The 21,418-nt window shown below is 38.1% G+C and overlaps 1 protein-coding gene across 1 annotated transcript; it reads right to left on the bottom strand.

The window, feature by feature from the left end:
* Positions 1-5,132: 5,132 nt before the first annotated feature.
* On the bottom strand, positions 5,133-7,233 carry LOC109010144 (scarecrow-like protein 32). Its single transcript, XM_018990864.2, has one exon. The coding sequence runs from the start codon at positions 6,887-6,889 to the stop codon at positions 5,555-5,557; it is 1,335 nt and encodes a 444-aa protein (XP_018846409.1). The 5' UTR covers positions 6,890-7,233; the 3' UTR covers positions 5,133-5,554.
* Positions 7,234-21,418: the final 14,185 nt, after the last annotated feature.

The raw sequence follows: 21,418 nt of genomic DNA, 5'->3' as shown, positions 1-21,418 counted from the left end.
TATACTCTGTCACATAATGTTATCTGTTACATGATATGCCATATCACGTAATGTTATCTACTACACATAATGCCATGTCACATAATGTTTGTCTGTTGCACATTATGTCATATTACATATTGTTTGTCTGTTTCATGTTACGTCATGTCATACATCTCACGTACATGTCACATTACATTACGTCATGTCATCTATCATTTCATTTCATGTCACATTTTGTCTCGAGTTCAGAGTGTGTCTCACAATCATCATTTTCTTAGTTAGCTATGTCTGGGATACTCGTGACGTAATCACTACGATTGTCCGAGTATCTCCATTTATAATTCACGTAAGGTACTTCCGACGTAATCATTTTGATTATTATAATACCTTTACTTAAATGCTCTTGACATAATCATTCTGATTGTTAAAATATTACTAGGTACTCCTGATGTAATTATTTTGATTGTTAGGGTATCTCATTTAAAATACTCATGGCATAATCATTTTGATTGTCTGAGTATTTCTGACAAAATATGTTGGGCGAAATTATTCTAATTGTTCAATATTCTTGACGAAACAACTGGCGAAATCATTTTGATTGTCAGAATTCATTTCAGTTCATGGTCCAGTTCACGTTCATTTCATGTTTCAGCTCACGTTAAGTTCATGTTCAGTTTTAGTTCAAATTAGTTCATGTTCACGTTCAAGTTTAAGTTCATACTCAAGTTTAGTTTATGGAACAAGATTCAAAGTTCATGTATTTCATGTTCAAGCACATGTTATTCAGGCTCAAGTTCATGATCAAGTCAGTTCATGCTCAAGTTCACGTCATGTCAAGTTCAATTTCAGTTCAGTTCAAGTCATGTTAGTTCATGCTTATTTATGATTATGATTATGCATTCATGCCTTTACTGCCACGCATGGATTTGTATATTATATGTTAAGTTTCATGTTAACTTGCTGAGATTTGTACTTAAATCTCACTGTAGTAGTCTCAACTACCATCCCCTCAAATGGTAGGCAATGTGTCAGGATCAAGAGGTGCACTAGAGGTTGACCGACTAGAGACGTCGATTAGAAGACGATGACACGACGTGAAGCTCATAGCCTCAATGCTCCAATTTATCGTTAGTATTATGGCATCCTTGACTGAGTTGTATGAGCTATTCAATGGATTAGCCTTATAGTTGATTTAGTTCCCGCTTGTACTTGAGGTGCTCGGTCTTTCATTACTCTTGGAGCTTAGTCTCCAGTACTCTTAAGATTACAGACCTTTTAGACTTATGCTATAATCTTGAACGTCTATCATATTCAGCTTGTAAATTATGTTTCCATATTTTGGGATATATCTTATTGGTGCATAGAATTGCATAGGAAAAAAAAATTATCCGCTGTGAATATTGCATATTGTTAGATGCATATTACGTGCATTGCATCTTTAACTAACATGAACGGGAGAATGTAACCTTATATTGTATGTCTAGATGCTTCAGATGTCTGTCAAATCCCAAACAAAAATTTGGGAGTGTCACACTTGTTTTGGTATCAAAAACCAAAAGTGGATGCGAAACACATGGTTAATTTTGTCAGAAAGGGCCTTTCCTCCTTATTTCTTACTCTAGCTAGACACTCCTTCTCTCTTTCTCCCCCTACATCTTTTGCTCCCCACCTTAGCTCTGCCACCTGCTTCTCTTGGTTTTCGATGTCAGTAAGCATTCCCTCTCTCTCTCTCTTCCTCTCATGCTTCCTCTCTCTCTAGCTCTATGTCCATCTCCCTGTTCGGATATTAGTCCCCCCTTTCACATATTAGAAATGTAATCACAACAAGAAGTCAACACATAGGGAGCAGACCCTCCACATGACCTGTTGGCAGTGCATGAATGATAAAGTTAAAAAGTCCATGGTTCAAGGACCAATTGTTGGGTGTGCAGTTGGCATCATCACTAGGATCACAACTAGCAAACTATTTGTAATAAAGATAATATTCGTTCTTCTGTAGCATACCCAATGATTAAGCACCACCTTAAATAGCCATAATAGAGCGAGGGAATATTGATTATCAATGTGGGCTTCACTCAAACAGCTTATTAATCATACAAATGGTTTGCCTAAAACCCAAAACAGTCCCTGCTGAAGAACAAAGATGAAAAGTGCATGCATGCACGTGTCTTGAACCCAAAACTATACAACCACACATACTTATTACATCTTCTCTTATAAGATTCAATAATTCCTCTCATATGTGAAGATAAATATAACACCCACTTCTTCCAATCCTTAATTTAAAAACAAAAAACAAAAAAAAAACAAAAAAAAGAAAAGAAAAGAAAAACCACGTAGATGTTGATATGGGATCCATATTTAAGCCACCAGAGAAGAAGCTAGTAATTTTTTTGTATGATAAATATTTCCAACTTCTTCCAATCCTTAATAAAAAAGCCACATAGATGTTAATAACGTCTTCCAATCCTCAGTTTGTGCAATGTAGCTTATAAGATAATGGCCAAAGTGATGGCTAATAGATTGAAGGGTGTATTAAATGATATTATTTCCCCTAATCAAAGTGCCTTCATACCTGGGAGGTTAATCACTGACAACATTATTGTAGCATGAGGTCTTACAGACTATGAAAGTGAGGAAAGAAGGAAAAGTGGGGATTATGGTTATTAAGCTTGATATGTCAAAAGCTTATGATAGCATTGAATGGTCTTCTTTGCAAGCAGTTATGGAAAAAATGGGTTTCTGTAATAAGTGGATAGAGCTAACCATGAAGTGTGTGTCAATTGTTTTCCATTAAGTTCTTGTTAATGGGAAACCAGGTGGGAAAATAAAGCCCTCAAAAGGTTTGAGGTAAGAGGACCTTTTGTCTCCCTATTTGTTCATCCTATGTGCTGAGAGGATTAGTTCTTTGTTTAACAACTCAGATCTAAAGGGAGAGACAAGGGGAGTGACTGTTTCAAGAGGTGGGACTCAGGTAAACCATTTACTTTTGCTGATGATTGCATACTCTTTGGTAGAGCTAAGGTAGAGGAATGGGTTAAAATCCAAGGATTGCTATGGCAATATGAAAAAGCATCTGGTTAGTTTTTAAACAAGGAGAAAACAACTGTTTTTTTCAGCTCCAACTTAAGAGAGGAAGACAAGAGGATAATGGAGGGAGGTGGAGTAGTGATGAAAAGAAATTATGAGAAATATCTCGGGCTGCCTGCAGTTGTAGGGAATTCAAAGTACAATGCTTTTAGAGGCATAAAGGAGAGAGTGTGGAAAAAGATTAACAATTGGAAAACTCTTTTCTGTCTGCTGTAGGGAAAGAGGTTTTAATCAAAGCTATGCCCACCTACACAATGAGTGTGTTTCAACTTCGAAAGCAATTGTGTAAGGAGCTTAATGTTATGCTTGGTAGGTTTTGGTGGGGTAATCATTAAAAAAAGTATTTCAAATACAAGTCATTTCTAGAAGCAAGTTTGGGTCACAAACCCTCATATTTGTGGAAAAGTGTGTGGAATGTAGTGAGTCTTTTGAGGGAGGGACTGAGATGGAAGGTTGGGAATGGGGAAAAAATTAAAATTTGGGGTCAAAGATGGCTTGCAACACCCTCATCCTTTTCAATACAGTCTCTAGGTTCTATTTTGGATAATGAAGCAAGGGTATGTAAGCTGATGCAATGTAGAGAGGAGTGAAATGTACCACTGATTCGAAGAACTTCTAGTAAAGAGTTGGCTGATCAGATTTGCAATATACCATTAAGCAGCATGGAGGTGGATGATAAAATGATTTGGGGACCATAAAAAAAAGGGTTTGTTTTTCTGTCAGGAGTGCATACCATTTGGAGATTGAAAGGAAGCAGGCCAATAAAGGTGAGAATTCATGGGCATTAGGAGAGGGATAAAGGCTGGGAAAGCATATGGAAATTGAATGTTCTAGGGAAAGTTAAGCTTTTTCTTTGGAAAGCTATCAATGAGTTCCTAGCTACTAGGAAAAATCTTTTTTGAAGAAAATAACAGACAACCCTATTGCCCCATTTGTAAAAGAGATGAGGAGACAATTATGCATGTGGTTTGGCAATGCCCTGTAGCTTGTGATGTGTGGTCAAAGTCTTTGAGTATAATGCAGAAGATGAAGAGCAAAGAGTCTGATCTGCTAGCCCTATGGAAAAAGCTCATAGAAAAGCTGAATGAAGCAAAACTAGAGGAGGTAGCAGTTGTGATGAGGTCCTATGGTTGAGAAGAAATGAGAGCATTTTCGAAGCTGAGAAGAAATGAGAGCGCATTTTTGAAGACAAGTTCAAATCTCCAAGCCAAGTAATCAGAATTGCTAAACATGATCTAACAGAATATCAATAGGCACAACAGATTGATAAGGCAAGTTTGAGAATGAATGATGGGAGCTATAGGAGAACTATGAGGTGGGAAAAACTAAGATCAGGCTTTGTAAAAGCCAACTAGGATGCAACAGTAGATAAGAAGGAAAGGAAGGTGGGCATAGGGGTAGTAATTCAAGATGAAGATGGGGAAATGTTAGTTGCTGTGGAGGGACAGAAGTATGATGTTGATCAACCTATTGTTGCTAAAGCTCATGCTCTGTGGAAGGCACTAGACGTATGTAGAGATCTAAGGTTTGAAAAGGTATTGTTTGAGGGTGATGCTCAAGTGGTTGTCAAAGCTGTTAACAATGCAAGTGAAGATTTATCATTCTATGGAAGTTTTATTGAAGGCATGAAACAATTACTAAAGCATAGGATAGATTGGATGGTATAGTATACTCATAGAAAAAACAATGAGGAAGCACATACCTTAGCCAAGGAAAGTTTATCTTTACAGTCTGAATTGATTTGGATAGAAGATATACTTGATTGCATTCGAAGAATTGTAGAGAGAGAGAGTTATTGTAATGACTAATCAAAGTGATCAATGAAGATAGTTTTATTTAAAAAAAAAACCAGTTTTTAACATCAAGATCAGAACCCAAAAAATAACCAGCGCAAGGTTCTGAGTTCGCAAAACCAGATTGAACTCGCTTAATTGGATACTATGGAGAAGACAGAATCGAATTATAAAGTTCATCGAAATAGCTGCCCAATTTAGAAATTGTTGCATGTGTAGAATTAGGTTGCTGAAAACAACTGAATGTGATTATGAAAGGGCCATGGGTAGTAGGTTACTAATTTGATCTTCAATATTGGAAGAATTAGAACGTGCACATTTTCTGCTACGAAAAAAAAAAAGGGAACCTGCAGAAATGGGAAATTAAACAAAGTGATGGAGATTTTGTCTGATCTTACAACGACAATTAAATGTACTATTATCTCTTCGCCTTTCATGTGACCATTACTAGAGCTCCAGTACTACAAAATGAGTGTGAAAGGTTATTCTGATGATCAAAACGCTTGGTGATTTTTATTTTGTCTTATCCTCATTTTGCAGCCTTTTGCTGAAGAGATAAAAGCAACTTGTTTTGTCACTGTTCGGACCACGTCTGAAGAAAACCCCAATTCTCCCATCGATCCCAAGATACGTCCAATTCACCCCATTTGTGTGACAATTTTGAGACACTTTTTTAAGTCCACACCCTTTTAATCCTCCAAACCATTTGGGACCCAAGCAGTGGCAAAAACTGAGTTATGGCCCTTCCATGTGAGAACCAACATATCTTCTTCCTTCTTCATGCCCCATCCACTTGCATGTTCATCAAGCAAAGCCCTGACTTCCTTAACAGTCTCTTCGCAGAACGGAATGTTCAAATAACCGGCGTTCTTCCATCTCTGAGACAATTTAATTCCAGACTCTAACCTCTCTATTCTTTGAAACCCTTCAAAACTGATAATGTTTTCAATTTTATGGCCAATATCCGATTCATATTCTATCCTTTGGCTACTATCTTTCGGCAGAAAAGTCTCCAAGGCATCATAGGGTATCCATAGGTAATTAAAGCAAGTGGTAATTCTTGATGTCAGGCTTGATGCACTCAGATCTGAATCTTCATCTACCACCACTATAATTTGAGGGTTAAGACCTTTAACTAGATTAATGAAAGTGTCTCGCAATGAAGCACCGTGAGGACTCCCCTTTGGCTCATCAGACAAATAGCGCAGCCAGTGTTGGCAGTTTATTACCAGAGCTTCATCTTCTCTAAGATTTAGCATGGAAGGATTATTCAAGTGGCTCAAAATTGATTCGAAGTGAAAGCTAGCTGATTCTTTACACATAATTTCACCTAGTGCAGTTGAAGGTGAGTTGTCGAAGACATGGAATTCAAATGGAACATCCCTATACTTTGCGAAATTTCCCAAACGAAGGCCAACTTCTTCGGTTGATATATTAAGCAAGGGAGGGACTGGAGGCCTGCTAGAGGGAACTGTGATTCGAAGCGATGGAGGGCCTTCTGGCCTTTTGGCTAGTGCGTCTATGAGAGTAGGCCACTGCATACAATGTGTGATGCTAAAATCTAAGATGTGAACTCTTGGGAACCCTTGAATTGCCTTTAAAATGGCACTATTTGATGCACAAAATCCAAACCTGTGCCAAGGGATTAGATCAACGTACCCGGCAAGCTCGGTCACGGACATCAACCTTTTTGGAATCGTACTGCTTCCATCAAAATTCATCGTGGTGGGGTAAACCCTAGAGGCCCTTGAGATTAGTGCTCGCAAAAACCAAGAAGTGAGCCTCTGGTTAGGATCACCAACCGAAGAAGCGACATTATTTAGCACCCACATAACTTGCTGAGCCAAAGTAACATCGTTGGTCTCCAACGCACTCGCACAGTGAATCAAAAGCTTCTCTAAACATGCTCCGTCGAGGCTTCCGAGACACCCATTAAGCGCTCCTGAAAGAGGACTCTGATGGGTGTCGAAGAGAGTAGGGCTCTGTAGAGAAACAGACGTGTTTCCTTTGAGTTCAGCCTTCATGGCTTTGACAATTTATAAAGAAAAGGGACAGGAATTGAGAGAGGAATTTAGGAAAAAGCTAGGGTTTTGTTTCCAGGACGTGCATGGTGGTCTGGGAAGTTCAGGGAATAGAAAGCGGAATCATGCGCTCATCATCTCACAAGCGTCCCGCACATATTAATGGTGGATGGGATTGAAGAGATCTAGGAATTTGTCTAAATATTGCAGATGTTGGGAGATATTGGAAATCTATATCATGTATGTCTTCTCATGTGTGTTTGGGCGATGAGAAAAAGAGAGGTAAGTCCTAGTTTATCTTCTAGCTACTTGAACCATATATATACTGGAGAAAAGTCACTGTTGAATGATTAATATCAAGATGAGATGAAGCCAAAAATACAGTTAATGAACCTTGAGTTCGTACTAACTTTACAACAATTCCTGGAGTTATCAAATAAGTATATATTTTTTTTAGAAATATTTTTCTTTTTCGGAGGTTGTTGGAAGGGATGCAGTATCAATCTTTGACTAATACGAAGGGAAATTGCACTTTGCCGATTGCAAAATTCAAAGGATAATCCAACCTTTGGATTACAAACATTAATAATCATGTATGCATGTGAAAAAAAAAAAAAAAGTTAACGAAAACGTTAACCCAGCTGATCATCGAGTTTGATCTGCACGGATACCGACTCAAGACAGCTTGTTTTACAAATATACCTCATGTTTGTTACCTGTTAAATTATTATCATTAAGAATCCATCACTGGTTAATTTTGCAAGGATATAGTTCTTGATCTAAGCTAATTTGGCATATTGCTAATTACGTCTGAGCATCAAATTTACTATATTACTGATTCTGGCAACTTTATGGAACAGAGGATAATGAGTAGGCCAGGAAAGCTGTCTTAGCCGGCCATACTTTTGTCGAATTTGTGCACATGAAATGCTGTTTGAGACAAAACACAAACATTATTACTTCAAGTAATCCAGTCCTTTCATGGTGGCTACTCTTCATTCCCATATATCCTTCCACGTACGTGATTGGTCGCTTGTGCCATGTGCTGCCACAACAAAAGACAAACTAGACATCTTTCCCACAAGGACGGAATAGCTTATTTCACCAAAATGTGTTAAATAAAAGACCACAGAATATTTGCAAATTTCAAATCTTGTCTCCTTTCATCCCTATCTTCCAACTCAAACATTGGTTGGCGAATATAAAATGGAATATTGTCATGCAAGTTGCATCAGGATGGGAAAATAGAATAGGCTAGCTAGGGTACTATTATTGAATAAGTACTAGGGTTATAATATTATTTCACTTAATTGGCTTACGTACTAAGAATTGTGGTTGGTGGATGTGCATGAGTACTCTTTTTCTGAAATTCTTACAGGCCGGGCCATCTTGGCATGACAAATTGCATTAATCGACGCCTGCAAATTAATGGCGACAGGAAGAGATCGATATGGAGGTAAAGCTGGCAATGACCGATTGTAGTTTGAGGTCCGTTGCGTGGCGATTGGGGTTCTTTAGATGCATGGATGCATGGGTGTCAACTACTTGACCTAAAACTTCGTTAAAGTATGTCATTAATGATCGGGTTTTTTCCTAAAGCTAGCATTAATTTTTCAGAATATTAGGATTTCGTAGGTAGACTGATGATTTGCCAGGATGCTCGCCTCTTGTTATGCATGCATGTAATAAATATTAAGATTTAAATAAATTCAGAACTTTAATTAATTAAGAGATACAGTTCCAATAAAAAATGGATTTATATATACCCTCATATGTACTACATGCTATTAAAATAAGCTCTTTAATTAGAGTACTGATTATTAATTTTTCATTGAACTTAGTACTCATCAAGAAGGGACAAAAACAAATAAAGAAACGAAATTCATGGCAATTACGTAGATCGATCAATTCTTCTTGCAATGATTAATTAATCCCTAAGAAATTAAGAATATAACTAGAGGAAATAAAAGGTAATTATACCTTTAGAGCATTAGCATTGGCTTAGCCAAATGCCAATGTAGCCATAAATTTAGCTAATATCATCACTATTTGAGCCACATTGAATTAGTCAAACTAAATTCATCCATCATATATATGAGCTACAGTAAATCTATCCCACAAGTCATATATGACTGATACTGTAGCAGAATCAAACGTATTTTTTATTATAATTTCCTCAGACACCCTACTTCAACTGTTTCTTTCCCGCGCCTCCTTCACATTCTCTCCCTTGTGCTTTTTCTCTCCACCTCCTCCCTGTCGTTAGGTCAACCCCATTACCAGCTTCTCTCCATCGCCAGCTCCTCTCTGTCGCCAGTGAGATTTCTGTCATCTTCTCCATTCTCTCAAAATTTCTTCCTCCTGGGGCCAATTTGTTCTTCACATATTGAGGAAAATTTCTCCTCCAAGTCGCAAAATTTCTTCTCCACACCTTGTTCTTCACAGCTCGTTCTTGGTCATTTTCTTGTGATCGTGCCTCCATCACCGATGCAACTCCTCCATCCACTCACATTGGCAATGCTTGAACTCGCCATCATCCACACTACCATCTTTGTTTCACCATTTTGCCATTTTCATAAATTCATTCAGCTTTATTGCATCTTGGCTTCATTTATCTCCTCTTCTTTATACAAAGCTCTTCAATCAGTGCTACACCACTTCCAATCGCCACACAGAGCTCCTCTATCAAGGGTAAGAATTAAGACCTTATATCAATTCAGATTTATATTACTAGTTTGTGACTTTAAGTGAGATTTGGGTTGATTTCTCATATGCTTTTCTTTTGGGTTTTTGTTTTTTGGTTTGTGCTTATTTGAAGCTGGATAGATTTTAGAGATTTTAGCTAGGTTCTTTTTAATGGATTGATTTTAGGGCTGTTATTTACATATCTCGGTGTGAGGATGAAGAGGTGCAAAGAAAGGTTGGTGAAGCTTTGGAATATTTTTTTTTTTTTTTTATCTGAGGATGAGGCTAAATGAAAGCAACATACTGAAAAAGAAATAGTTGTAGAGAATGGAAAATGTTGTCCAGTTTTTGTTCCTGTAATCTCTTTTGAACCTTGTGAAGTTGTTGGTCCAAGTGAGCATGAGAGGAAGAGAAACTTCGGTATTATAAATTTGTGGTTCAAGTGCTGAAACTTTATTTTGTTGTTTGTTTGGTTATAATCGATTAAGATGCTGTTAAACTTGTTATATGTGTTGTTTGGCAAATATGTGTAGTTGTTGTTGTTTGGACATTTAGGCTCCGTTTTAAACTCAACTCAGTCTAATTTTAAGTTAAATCTAACATTCAAACACTCAACTCTTTTTCTTTCTTTCTTTCCTCCATTATTGTTAAAAACCCTCACTTCTGGCTAAGGAATACATTATACAATCCTTTGCTCCAACCAGCTTATTTCCAAAAGTCAGAAACACTATAGACCAATAAAACCCAAAAAAATGTGTAACTTATGACTAAACTCCCCTACAAAATCACCTCAAGGATCTGATGAAACCAAAACTTTAAACCTGTCTTAAGTATGGCAAACCAAATATGTCCATTCATAAAATTCCTTTAAGCTTCACTAAAAGCTCTTCAAGTGAGAACCAAGTTTTATTGTAGCCGCTACCACCCAGACAAGGCAATCAACTGCAACATTGGCTTCACTAAATACATGCTGAATCTCAAAATTAAGGACCAAAATTAGACTTTATATTTTCTCCCAAAAGTCCTTCAAATACCATAAGCTGCACCTACCCCCCCTCAACTAGGTTATAACCAATACCGAGTCCATCTCAACTACAACATTACTAAATCTCAGCTCCTTACACTTACGAAGGCCAAGCAATAAAGCCATCAATTCAGCTTTATTGTAAGATCCCATACCAGTACTAGTAGCAAAAGCAAATTGCAAAATTCCCTTCTCATTCCACATTACTCCACATGCACCTGACTCTCCTGGGTTCCTTATACTGCTGCCATCAACATTCAATTTAAACCAACTCAAGCTCGATTTTTTCCAAGTAACTGCAAGGAATTTCTTCTAACGAGGAGGCAAACCGGAACCTGCAACATAGTAAGCACAACAATAGCCCTCCGATCTAATCTAGAGGTAGCCTTCAATTTAATACCCACCAAACTTATCCAGTGTTTAACAGATCACCAAATAGAAGCAATGGACTCTCTTCGACCTTCCATACGAGCCAAACAACGCCAACACCACAAACTCCATGTAATGATAACTAGTATCAAACCAATTAAATTACCCACATGTGAAGTATTCTTTGTACGTCTGAACCACGCCTCCACCAACTCTCTCCATGATCTGTTAACAACATAAAGGATGCCCAAAATGTTAGAACACAACTTCCATATAGCAACTGTTGTTCTCCCCCCATAAAGCACACGGTTTAAATCCTCAAATGCCCCCTCCTCACAACACTCACATTTCGATACCAAAAAATACAAATTCTCCTTATACGATCATCTACACTTAGACTCTGTGAAAGAGCTCTCCACATAGTAACCAAAAATTTCTTTGGCAAAGCAGGATGCCATATCCACTTTGACCATTGTCGTTTTGGAGCTACTACACAGACCAAATTCCAAGCACTATGAGTTGTGAAATTTTCATCCGAATTACCCAGCCAAATCAATATATCTGAGCCTTCTTTAGTGCCTCCTATAGTAGACAAAATTATGTCAGTAAGCTCCCGACCCACAAGCTGTACTGAGAGGTCAATATCCCAACTGTTATGCACCATACACTGCTTAATACTGAACTTTGGACTTGCAACAATATCTTGTTGATCACAAAGTGGTCCTGACTCCAACCACTTATCCCTCCAAAAAGAGATATGTCGTTCTTTTACAAGCCATTTGGAGTGATTGAGCACTACAAGAACCGAATCCATGACCCCCCCTCCAAAACCGGTTTCCTTTCCTAGGATTAACAATGAAATATGTTATGCTTTCACACTCTTCTAGGGTTTCCCCATGTAGAGAATTTTTCCCTGTCATTGTACAAGTTTTTCATTGTGGAAGGTTCTTTGTGATGTACGAGAGGTAATGAGGGAGGAGAGTTTGGAAAAGATGTATAAGAAACTTTCTCTTAGAGAGAAGGAGAGTGAGGAGGTTCATGTTGAATTATATAAACTGCAAGATGCAATTCTCTATGGTGGTAAGTGTTTGTTGGTTAAGCTTCTCACAAAGCGTCATTACAATCGGGAGGCTTTTAAACAGACGATGAAGAAAGCATGGAGGCCAATCAAGAATATTAAGTTCAGAGAATTGAGCCCTGTGATTATGTTGATAGAGTTTGAAGATGAATGTGATAAGGATCGAGTTATTAGAGATGGTCCGTGGTCGTTTGATAAACAACTGGTGCTGATAAAGGAAGTCGAAGGCCATAAACAAGTCCATAAGATCCAGCTCACTAAGGCTTTGTTCTTGGTGCGTTTCCATGATTTGCCTTTGATTGCTCGAAATAAATATATTAGCCATCTGATTGGGAACAAGGTTGGTTTGGTTAAAGAAGTTGATATTGAAAGGGAGAAATGGTGTGGGAGGAGTTTATGCGCATATGGATCAATATTGATGTAACGAAACCTCTTTTATGAGGTAAGATGTTTAACTTGGGCTCTGGTGATCTTTTTGGATTAGGTTCTCCTATGAAAGACTATCCAATTTTTGTTATTGATGTGGTCTTTTAAATCATGGTCATTTGGATTGTGATCAATGGCAATGTGATCAAACCAACTTTGAACACAATGGTTTTCCATATGGCGGTTGGCTACGAGTAGGAAATCAAGAAACAAGACGATGGAATCGTTAGGACATGCAAAGTGAGAGTGAAGGCCGTAATCCGGTGACTATTCCGACGTCAGATGCTGATGCAGTTAACACTGCCAATGGTAATGGAGGAAATCACGGAGTCGATTCAGATGAGGTAATTATGAAAGTAGTTATGGAGAAGATTCAGGTTCCAAACGTAACAAAGGAATCTCTCCAAAACAAGCAGAAGTTGAATTCCATCAATATAGCAGCGTCTGCGAATGAAACAGGGGCTTCTTTTTCGTAGGAATTGATGGAGGCTGATGACAATGTGGACCTGCAAGACTTTTTTAGTTGAATTAGTGGAGGGGGAGAAGGGTCATAGTGCTGGGCCAAAAGAGTTAATTAGTCCAGGAGGAGGGCCCACGAAAGAGGCCTGATGTCTCAGAGGGGCATAAGTGGATATGTCTATCAAGAATCAACAAACAAAATCATCCCCTTTCAGAAAACCACCAATGGTCGAACTCTATTTGAAAATGAAAGGAGAAGATTGATAATGAAGAGGCTACAAGTAGATTGCTCAAGAGAAGGATCACGACAACGGCTCCAGAGAATGTTTCGGAGAAATCACAACAGTTCATATCTGCAGTGGCTGGCTCCCAGCACTGCCGAAAGCCATGAAATGCCTCAGTTGGAATGCTAGTGGGCTTGGAAACCCACAAGGCATTCGTACCCTTCGTGATCTAATAAAAAAGGAAGCTCCCAACATTCTGTTTCTTCAAGAAACACGACTGAAGGTACGTGAATTTGATGTCTGTAAATTTAAGCTTGGGTTGGAAATTGCTTGGCGGTGGATTGTGATGGTAGAAGTGGGGGAATTGCGATGTTATGGGGGAGGGATATGAATCTATCAATTTTGAGTTACTCAAAATTTCATATTGATGCGAGCATTATGGAGGAGGGGAGTAAAACAGTGAAGTATTTCATTACTAGTATTTATGAACTCCATAATTCTAACCTCAGATATCAAACCTGGGATTTAATTCGATCACTATGCAGAAGGGAGGATGAGGCGTGGATGGTTTTTGGGGATTTTAATGAAATTCTTTATCGGCATCAAAAAGTGGGGTGGGAGAGAAAGGTCTGAGAGACAAATGGTGGATTTTAAAAATGTGGTCAATGACTGTTTACTCAGAGACATTGGTTTTTGGGGTCCGAAATTCACTTGGTGTAATGGGAGGGAGGCAAATTCAAGTATTAGTGAACGTCTTGATAGATTTTTTAGTAATTCTCAATGGTGGAATTTGTTCTCACAAGCTAGAGTTGTACATGGTGGAGCTGCCTATTCTGACCATATCCCAATTTGGTTGGAATCAGAAGTAGTTCATATTGAGAGGAGATGGGAGAGACTTTTCAGATTCAAGGCCATGTGGATTGGTTAATTGTGATAAAATTGTTGAAGACACATGGAAAGAGGGCACTCGCAGAAATAACATGGAAGAGGTGATGTCAAGGATTTCTGATTGTGGAAAGAGGTTACAAGCTTGGAACAGAACTTATTTTGGGAATGTTCAGAGGAATTTGCAAAGAGCTATGAATCGTCTAAGACAGTTACAAGAAAGTGATCCTATGGGGGTTAGAAGAGAAGAACAAAAAGTTGTAAGGGAGGAAGTACATAAGTGGCTAGAACGTGATGAGGTAATGTGGAGGCAGAGATCCAAGGCATTATGGCTAAGGGATGGGACCAAAACTCCAAATTTTTCCATACAAAAGCATCTCATGGAAAGAAGAAAAATTAGATTGGAAAAATTCAGAATGAGGATGTGGTTTAGCAGGAAGGGGAGCTGAGGGATAAGTTGATAATTGATTATTTTCAGAACTTATTCACATCATCAACTTAAAGAAGTGCTAGTGATTTTTTGGGTGCCCTGGCAGGGAAGGTGACTAGTTATTTGAATGCTAATTTATCCAAGATATACACATAGGCTAAGGTTTTTTAGGCCTTGAAGCAAATGGATCCAACAAAAGCCCCAGAACTAGATGGTACGGCCCCTTTGTTTTTTCAAAGCTATTGGCCTTGTGTTGGAAAACCTGTCTCTAATGTAGTTCTTGATATTTTGAATACTAGTAGTTTCCCTCCATCTTTGAATCATACTTTTATTGCATTAATTCCGAAGAAAAAGAATCCTGTGAAAGTAGTAGATTTTAGACCAATTAGCCTATGCAATGTGGTTTATAAATTGATATCAAAAGTCATTACTAATAAACTTAAGAAGGTGCTACCTCATATTATTTCAGATTCTTAATGTGCCTTTGGTCCTGGTAGACTAATCATAGACAATGTACTAGTGGCTTATGAGCTAGTCCATTATCTGAAGATGAAGAAGCAAGGTAAAAAAGGCTACATGTCTCTCAAACTAGACATGAGTAAAGCATACGAACAAGTTGAGTGGAGCTTTTTTAAAGAAGTTATGAGTATTATGGGGTTTGATTTGAAGTTGATTGACTTGATTATGGGCTATATTCAGACCGCCTCCTTCTCGGTATTGGTTAATGGTGAACCAAGAGGTTACATTGTCCCAAGTAGAGGAATTAGACTAGGAGACCCATTGTCCATTTATCTATTCTTGTTGTGCACTAAGGGGCTTATCTCTTTATTAAAGGAGGCTGCTTTTAAACATGATATTTTAGGGATCAAAATCTGCAAAAGTACTCCTTTTATTAATCACCTACTCTTCGCATATGATAGTGTAATCTTTTGCAAGGCTGATAAGGGGGAAAATATGAAGATACAAGCACTGTTGGCAAGATATGAGCAGGCCCCTGGTCAGAAAATTATATGGACAAAACTTCCACGATTTTTAGTGGAAATGTATCTGTTGACAAGAAAAAGGAGTTGTTGTAGCCATGGGATGTAAATGGGGTCCAACAGTATGAGAAGTATTTAGGACTACCTCATGTTGTGTGTAGATCTAAAACAAAGGCCTTCACTGAAATAAAGCAAAGGGTATGGCAGAAGCTTCAAAGCTGGAAGGAAAATCTGCTCTCACAAGGTGGGAGAGAAATTCTGATCAAAGTAGTGGCCCTTTCAATTCCTACATACTCAATGAGCTGCTTTCTTTTACCTATTGGTCTATGCTCAGCACTAGAAGCCATGATGGCAAAGTTTTGATGGGGATAGAGGAAGGAAGAATTCATTGGATAAGTTGTCAAAAAAGGTGTGACTAGAAGAGGAAAGGGGGACTTGGTTTCAAAGACTTGCGTATATGCAATTTGGCTTTGTTAGCCAAGCAAGGATGGAGGGTCATGCATGATACAGATTCATTGCTTCATAGAGTGTTCAAGGCAAAATATTTTCCTAATGAAGTTTTTTTGAAGGCTGGTCTAGGCTAAAAACCATCTTTTGCATGGCGAGGTATTTGGGACGCAAAGAAACTGTTGGAACAGGGTTGTATATGGAGGATAGGGAATGGTAAAACAACAAAGCTATGGAAGGACCCTTGGATCCCAGGTCACCAATCTTTGATGCAAGAAGACATTTGTGTTATGGATGAATTCCAAGAAGCTCATGTGGAAAGATTGATAGATTCTATTACTCGAGGATGGCAAGTGGATCAGCTTAGAGCTCTATTCAATCCAAGTCTGGTTACTAATATCCTGAAAGTACTGATTTGTTCTATTGAGCAACCTGATAAGATGATATGGTCCCAAGAAAAAAATGGCAAGTTTAGTGTAAGAAGCTGCTATAGATTTTTTAAAGAGAATATAAGGGATGGTGGAGGTGAACGTTCGAATGCAAGACAACAGCAAGTTCTTTGGAAGGCTTTGTGGAAAATGAAAGTTCCAAATGAAATAAAGGTTTTTGCATAGAGGGCCTACATAGAGGGATTACCATCAAAACAATGAAATATGTTGATCTCTCACATAATTTGCCTTAAAAAAACTCGCCCACAATGAACTACCAATCAACAACTTTCAAGCAAATTTGAGGTGCAAAGATTTTTGGACGACAAACATACTTCGCAAACCAACACCACCCTCATTGGTTGGCTTACAAAGCATGTTCCAAGACACCCACTTGCACTTAGACTTATCATCCACTGAGCCCTAGAAACAAATGCTAAAAAACCTGTTCATGGAGTATAAAACAGATTTTAGAGCTTGAATTACTGCCAACAAATGGACAAGCATACTACTATATAGACATGTTGTAAAAGAATCAGCCTAGCTCCTGAAGACAAAAATTTCATCTTCCATCCTTCTATTTTCTGTCAAATATGATGCATCAATTCTTCCAAATAAATTCCTTTCATCCGACAAGTTATAATAGGAACCCCAAGATACTTTACTAGAAATTTACCTTCCGTAAAACCTGTCAAGCGTAAGAGTTCATGTCGCCAATGAGCCGAGATCTTTGTCAAGAAGTATAACGAAGACTTAGTCTCATTCACCGCCTGTCCTGACTAGCTTGCATATAGACTAAGAGTATCCTTAATTGCCTTAACTGAACTTTTCCCTCCATTTGCAAAAATCACCATGTCATCCGCATACAGAAGATGCAAAATTAAAGGGCCACCTCTAGGATGAGAAAAAAAATCATTCTCTCCTGTCTCAAACCTGCTATTTAGAAGCCAAGTGAAAACATCTTCCACCATAATGAATAATTAAGGTGAAAGTGGATCCCCTTAACAAAGACCCCTCCTTTAAAGAAATCTTTAGTCGTCTCATTCATAACAACCGAATACCATTGAGTAGCAACACATTGATAAATCAGATTGCATACCTCATCCGAAAATGCAAATGCCCTTAGAATGTGAAATAAAAACTCCCAATCAATGGTATCATAAGTTTTAGCCATGTCTATCTTCATGATAATATTCCCACCTCTAACTAACTTGTTGATATCATGAACCAACTCTTGAGTAAGGCTTATATTGTCAAATATAGTTCTCCCAGGAAGAAAAACACCTTGTTCCAAGGAGATAACAAGACTCAAAACCAACGTCAATTGACCAGCCATAAGCTTAGAGCAAATTTTATAGACCACGGAACAAAGGCTGATCGGCCTAAACTTATCAAAGGATAAATGATTCAATACTTTGGGGATTAATACTATGAACGAAGAGGTATAAACTTAGGAAGGGGAGAACCCTAAAAGAACTCACACACAGCCTCCATCAAATCCTTCTTGACCAACTCCCAGCAATGTCTAAAAACACCTGAGCCAAATCCATCCAGACCTAGCCTACTATCCACCGGAATAGAGAATAAAGCGGCCTTGATCTCCTACTCAGAAGGACACCTGCAAAGATCGTAATTTTCAACTTCCAAAACCTCAACCTGCACTAAATGTGAAAGGTCAGGAAGATTGCTTCTTGGTCTTGCTTGAAGGAAATTCTCAAAATAACCAACTGCCACATCATGTATCTCTTCCGGAGAAGACAGAACCTGGCCATCATTAAGGTGCATATCAAGCACTGCATTATGCCTCCTAGCCTACACCGTAGGAAAAAAAAATTACCTCGCCATGATCAATCCAAGTTTGCTTGACTTGTTGAGCAATGTGGGTCTCCTCCCTTTTTAACCAAGAAGATAACTCAATTTTAAACGCCAAGACATCATTCTCGACCTCCTCCAAAAAACCTTCTTGAAGCCTTGCTTCTCCTTCCTCTACTCTTGCCTCCAACCTTTTAATATGCTCACCTATCCACCCAAAACCCTCCTTATTCCAACTCCGAAGAACAACTTTGAGTCTTTTTAATTTATAGGCAAAGCTTCCAAAGACCAGAACCACTTATTTCCTCCTACCAAGAACTTCCAAAGACCTGAACCACTTATTTCCTCCTGCCAAGAATTTGAAACACACCTCCAAAAATCCTCATGAGAAGTCCACATTTGTTGGAATTTAAAAGAGCTCGAGCCATACCTCAAGGAAATCTCAGACAATCCAAGAATCATGGGAGCGTAATATGATGACCTCTGGCCTAAATAAGTGAGTGATCCAGATGGAAAAAGATCCAAGCATTAGTTACAAAAACATCTATTCAACCAAGCCCAACTATGCGCCCTCCCACTGAGAGGAACTTATTGCCATTGCAATAAGAGAACTTATTGCCACTGAAAGGAGCCTCAATCAAAACCCCAGCATCAATAAAATTGCAGAAATCCTCCCTTGCACAAGGCAACCTCGGATTGCCTCCCCGTCTCTCACAGCTATATTCTCGAATAATGTTAAAATCACCGAGTATCACCCACGACAAATCAATATCGCCGAAAGATAAAACATCCATCCAAAGTTGCCGACGTTCCAAACACAAACATTTGGCATAAATAGTAGAAACCACCACATGAATTGATTAGAACTTCCAAGCACACTAACCTGCACATCCTTTACCCAGAAAATCCACAACATTACGTCTTGAACACCATTAGAACAACAATTATCAAAACCTGAAGACCCAAAACCTCACAACAGGGAGGAGGTGGAGAGAAATAGCACAAGAGATCAGAGGTCACCTTTACCGTTTCTTCATTGGAAATGTTAAAAAACTCAAGGGATGGTGTTAAAAATGTCCTCTCAGCCCATGCCTTTCTCACACAACACACTCCCTAGAGTCCTCTCCTTCTACCACCACTAGAAAAAGAGCTACAATATTGCTTTTATTTGTTATGTTTTGTTATCGATCAATCACAGACCCCCTTCAATTGTAATGTTTCTTAATTAGCCTGTTTCACGATCAGTCCTCCAAAGTTTGTGGCTTTTCATAAGCTTATTTTTTAGTTAGGATACTTCTTTTAAGAACTATTAAGGCTGTTAATTTGAGCTTAGAATCTTGATGTTGAAGTTCAGATTTTGGACTATTGCACTTTTTTTTTTTCTTTTTCCTCGACACTAAAGGTGCTTTTGGAGAGAGAGTGAGACATAGAGAGGAGAAAGAGAGTTCGTAGGCTATAGTAAACAGTCTCGTTTCATTGCCGACAGTAGGGCTGTGTAAAATTTTGAAATTTTTGACTCCGCTAGACATTTGCTCCGATTCCGACTCCGTCGGAGTCGAAGTGTGGAGTGGCTCCGAATAGGAAGTCAGAGTCGGAATCGGAGCTCCGAGGAGCTTTGACTCCAACTCCGATTTAATGTGGAACGGCATCATTTCATCGTACAAGGGGTCCAAAATGCAGGACTTCCCTTCCCTTCTCCCTTCTCCCTTCTTCCTTCTTCCTCCTTCCTCCTTCCTCCTTCTCTCTCAAGTCTCACGTTTGAAAGGCTTAACCAGTGAACTTGCACCTCGCCACCTCGTTTCCTCTCTGTTGCCTCCGTGACTTTGCTCCTCCGTAGTGTGCGACTTCAGTCCGAGCTTCAAACTATGGTGAGAACCCGATTTCGAGCCCTAAAATTAAATTGCTTGATTTAATTTTATGTATTTCGTTACTCGTAGCATGCACATCTGGGTATTTTGTTGTGATTGAAATGAATTTGTTTTGTAAATTTGCAGTAAGGAAATGTGTTTGATAAAATGTGTAATGTGTTTGTAAGTTGTGTTGTATGCATGCAATATATTTGATAAAATGTGTAAGAGATGTTTCTATGAAATTAGACGTATTCTCCTTAAAACAATATATTGTATGCATGCAATATTGCAATGTGTTTAATCTGAAAGTATCAAGAATAACTGAAAGTATCATATTGTTATATATTATGTATAGAAAATAATGACAAGCTGGGAATATAATTGATTAATTGAGACCTTGAGCTCGTGACAGTCCATATATGCAATATAATAATAATTAATAATAATGTGTACTTAATGCTATATCTACATGGATGGGGATCATGGTTGGTGGATTATGCATGCTAGCTTGCTCATTAATTAGCTAGGTAAGGAATATGAGTGTAGGTTGACCCCATCCTAATCCTAGACCCTTTGAATACCAAGTTGATTTCCCATGATCTCTTAATATTAAATGTTTTTGGGGTTTTGTAAAATATATGATCAATGATTCGAGACATGATTACTAAAACAATGGACTCACAAGTTTGTTGGTGCAATGTTATTTTTTTTCTTTTGAATATATTAGTATTTTTTTTCTTTTAACTTTATATATAAGTTTAAAATTTGAGCTTGAATTATTAGAAAACATAGTCAGTGTTTATATGTATATATGCACAGAATGAGAGAGAGAGAAGCATTAATTCATGAACCACGTATAACTACTCAATTTAACTTTCTTTGAGTAGGAATGTTGTCTATCATGAATTTACCTAATCAGCAGAAAGCAAATGAGCTAGACACAAGTACTACTCTTTAGTGGGTTTCACTTTCACTACCGAATCTAAGTGTCTAAAAGGGAGATGAAGTGATGGACCACCTAAACAAGCCACACACATCACACAAAACAGCACAAATCATCATAGTTTAAAAATAATCCAAAACCAATAAAGATCAGTGCTAGCAGAAAGGGACATCCTTCCATAAAGCTCGATTTAACAATCCCTAGCTAATTGTCGATGACTAAGAGTCTGAGACGGACACCCCTTGAGAGTTGGGATAGAGTTGAGAAAACCCTCTTTCATGGTAAGAATCAAATTCTACTTTTACCGTGTTCAATTTTTTATTATCAATTTTCTTCATTTATTGATTGTAACTTCTATCTTCATTTCAGGCATAACCAATGGACCAAAAAACATTTGAGTGAAATCTGTATTTAATATTTATGTAGTTATATTTCAAGGCTAAATCAATATTGTTATTACGTTATAAATGAAACTGTTATAACTTATGGCTA

Source organism: Juglans regia, chromosome 1, assembly GCF_001411555.2.
Source record: "Juglans regia cultivar Chandler chromosome 1, Walnut 2.0, whole genome shotgun sequence".
NCBI classification, from domain to species: domain Eukaryota; kingdom Viridiplantae; phylum Streptophyta; class Magnoliopsida; order Fagales; family Juglandaceae; genus Juglans; species Juglans regia.
The sequence above is the reverse complement of the archived record's forward strand: the minus strand, read 5'-3'. Positions and strand labels throughout refer to the sequence as shown.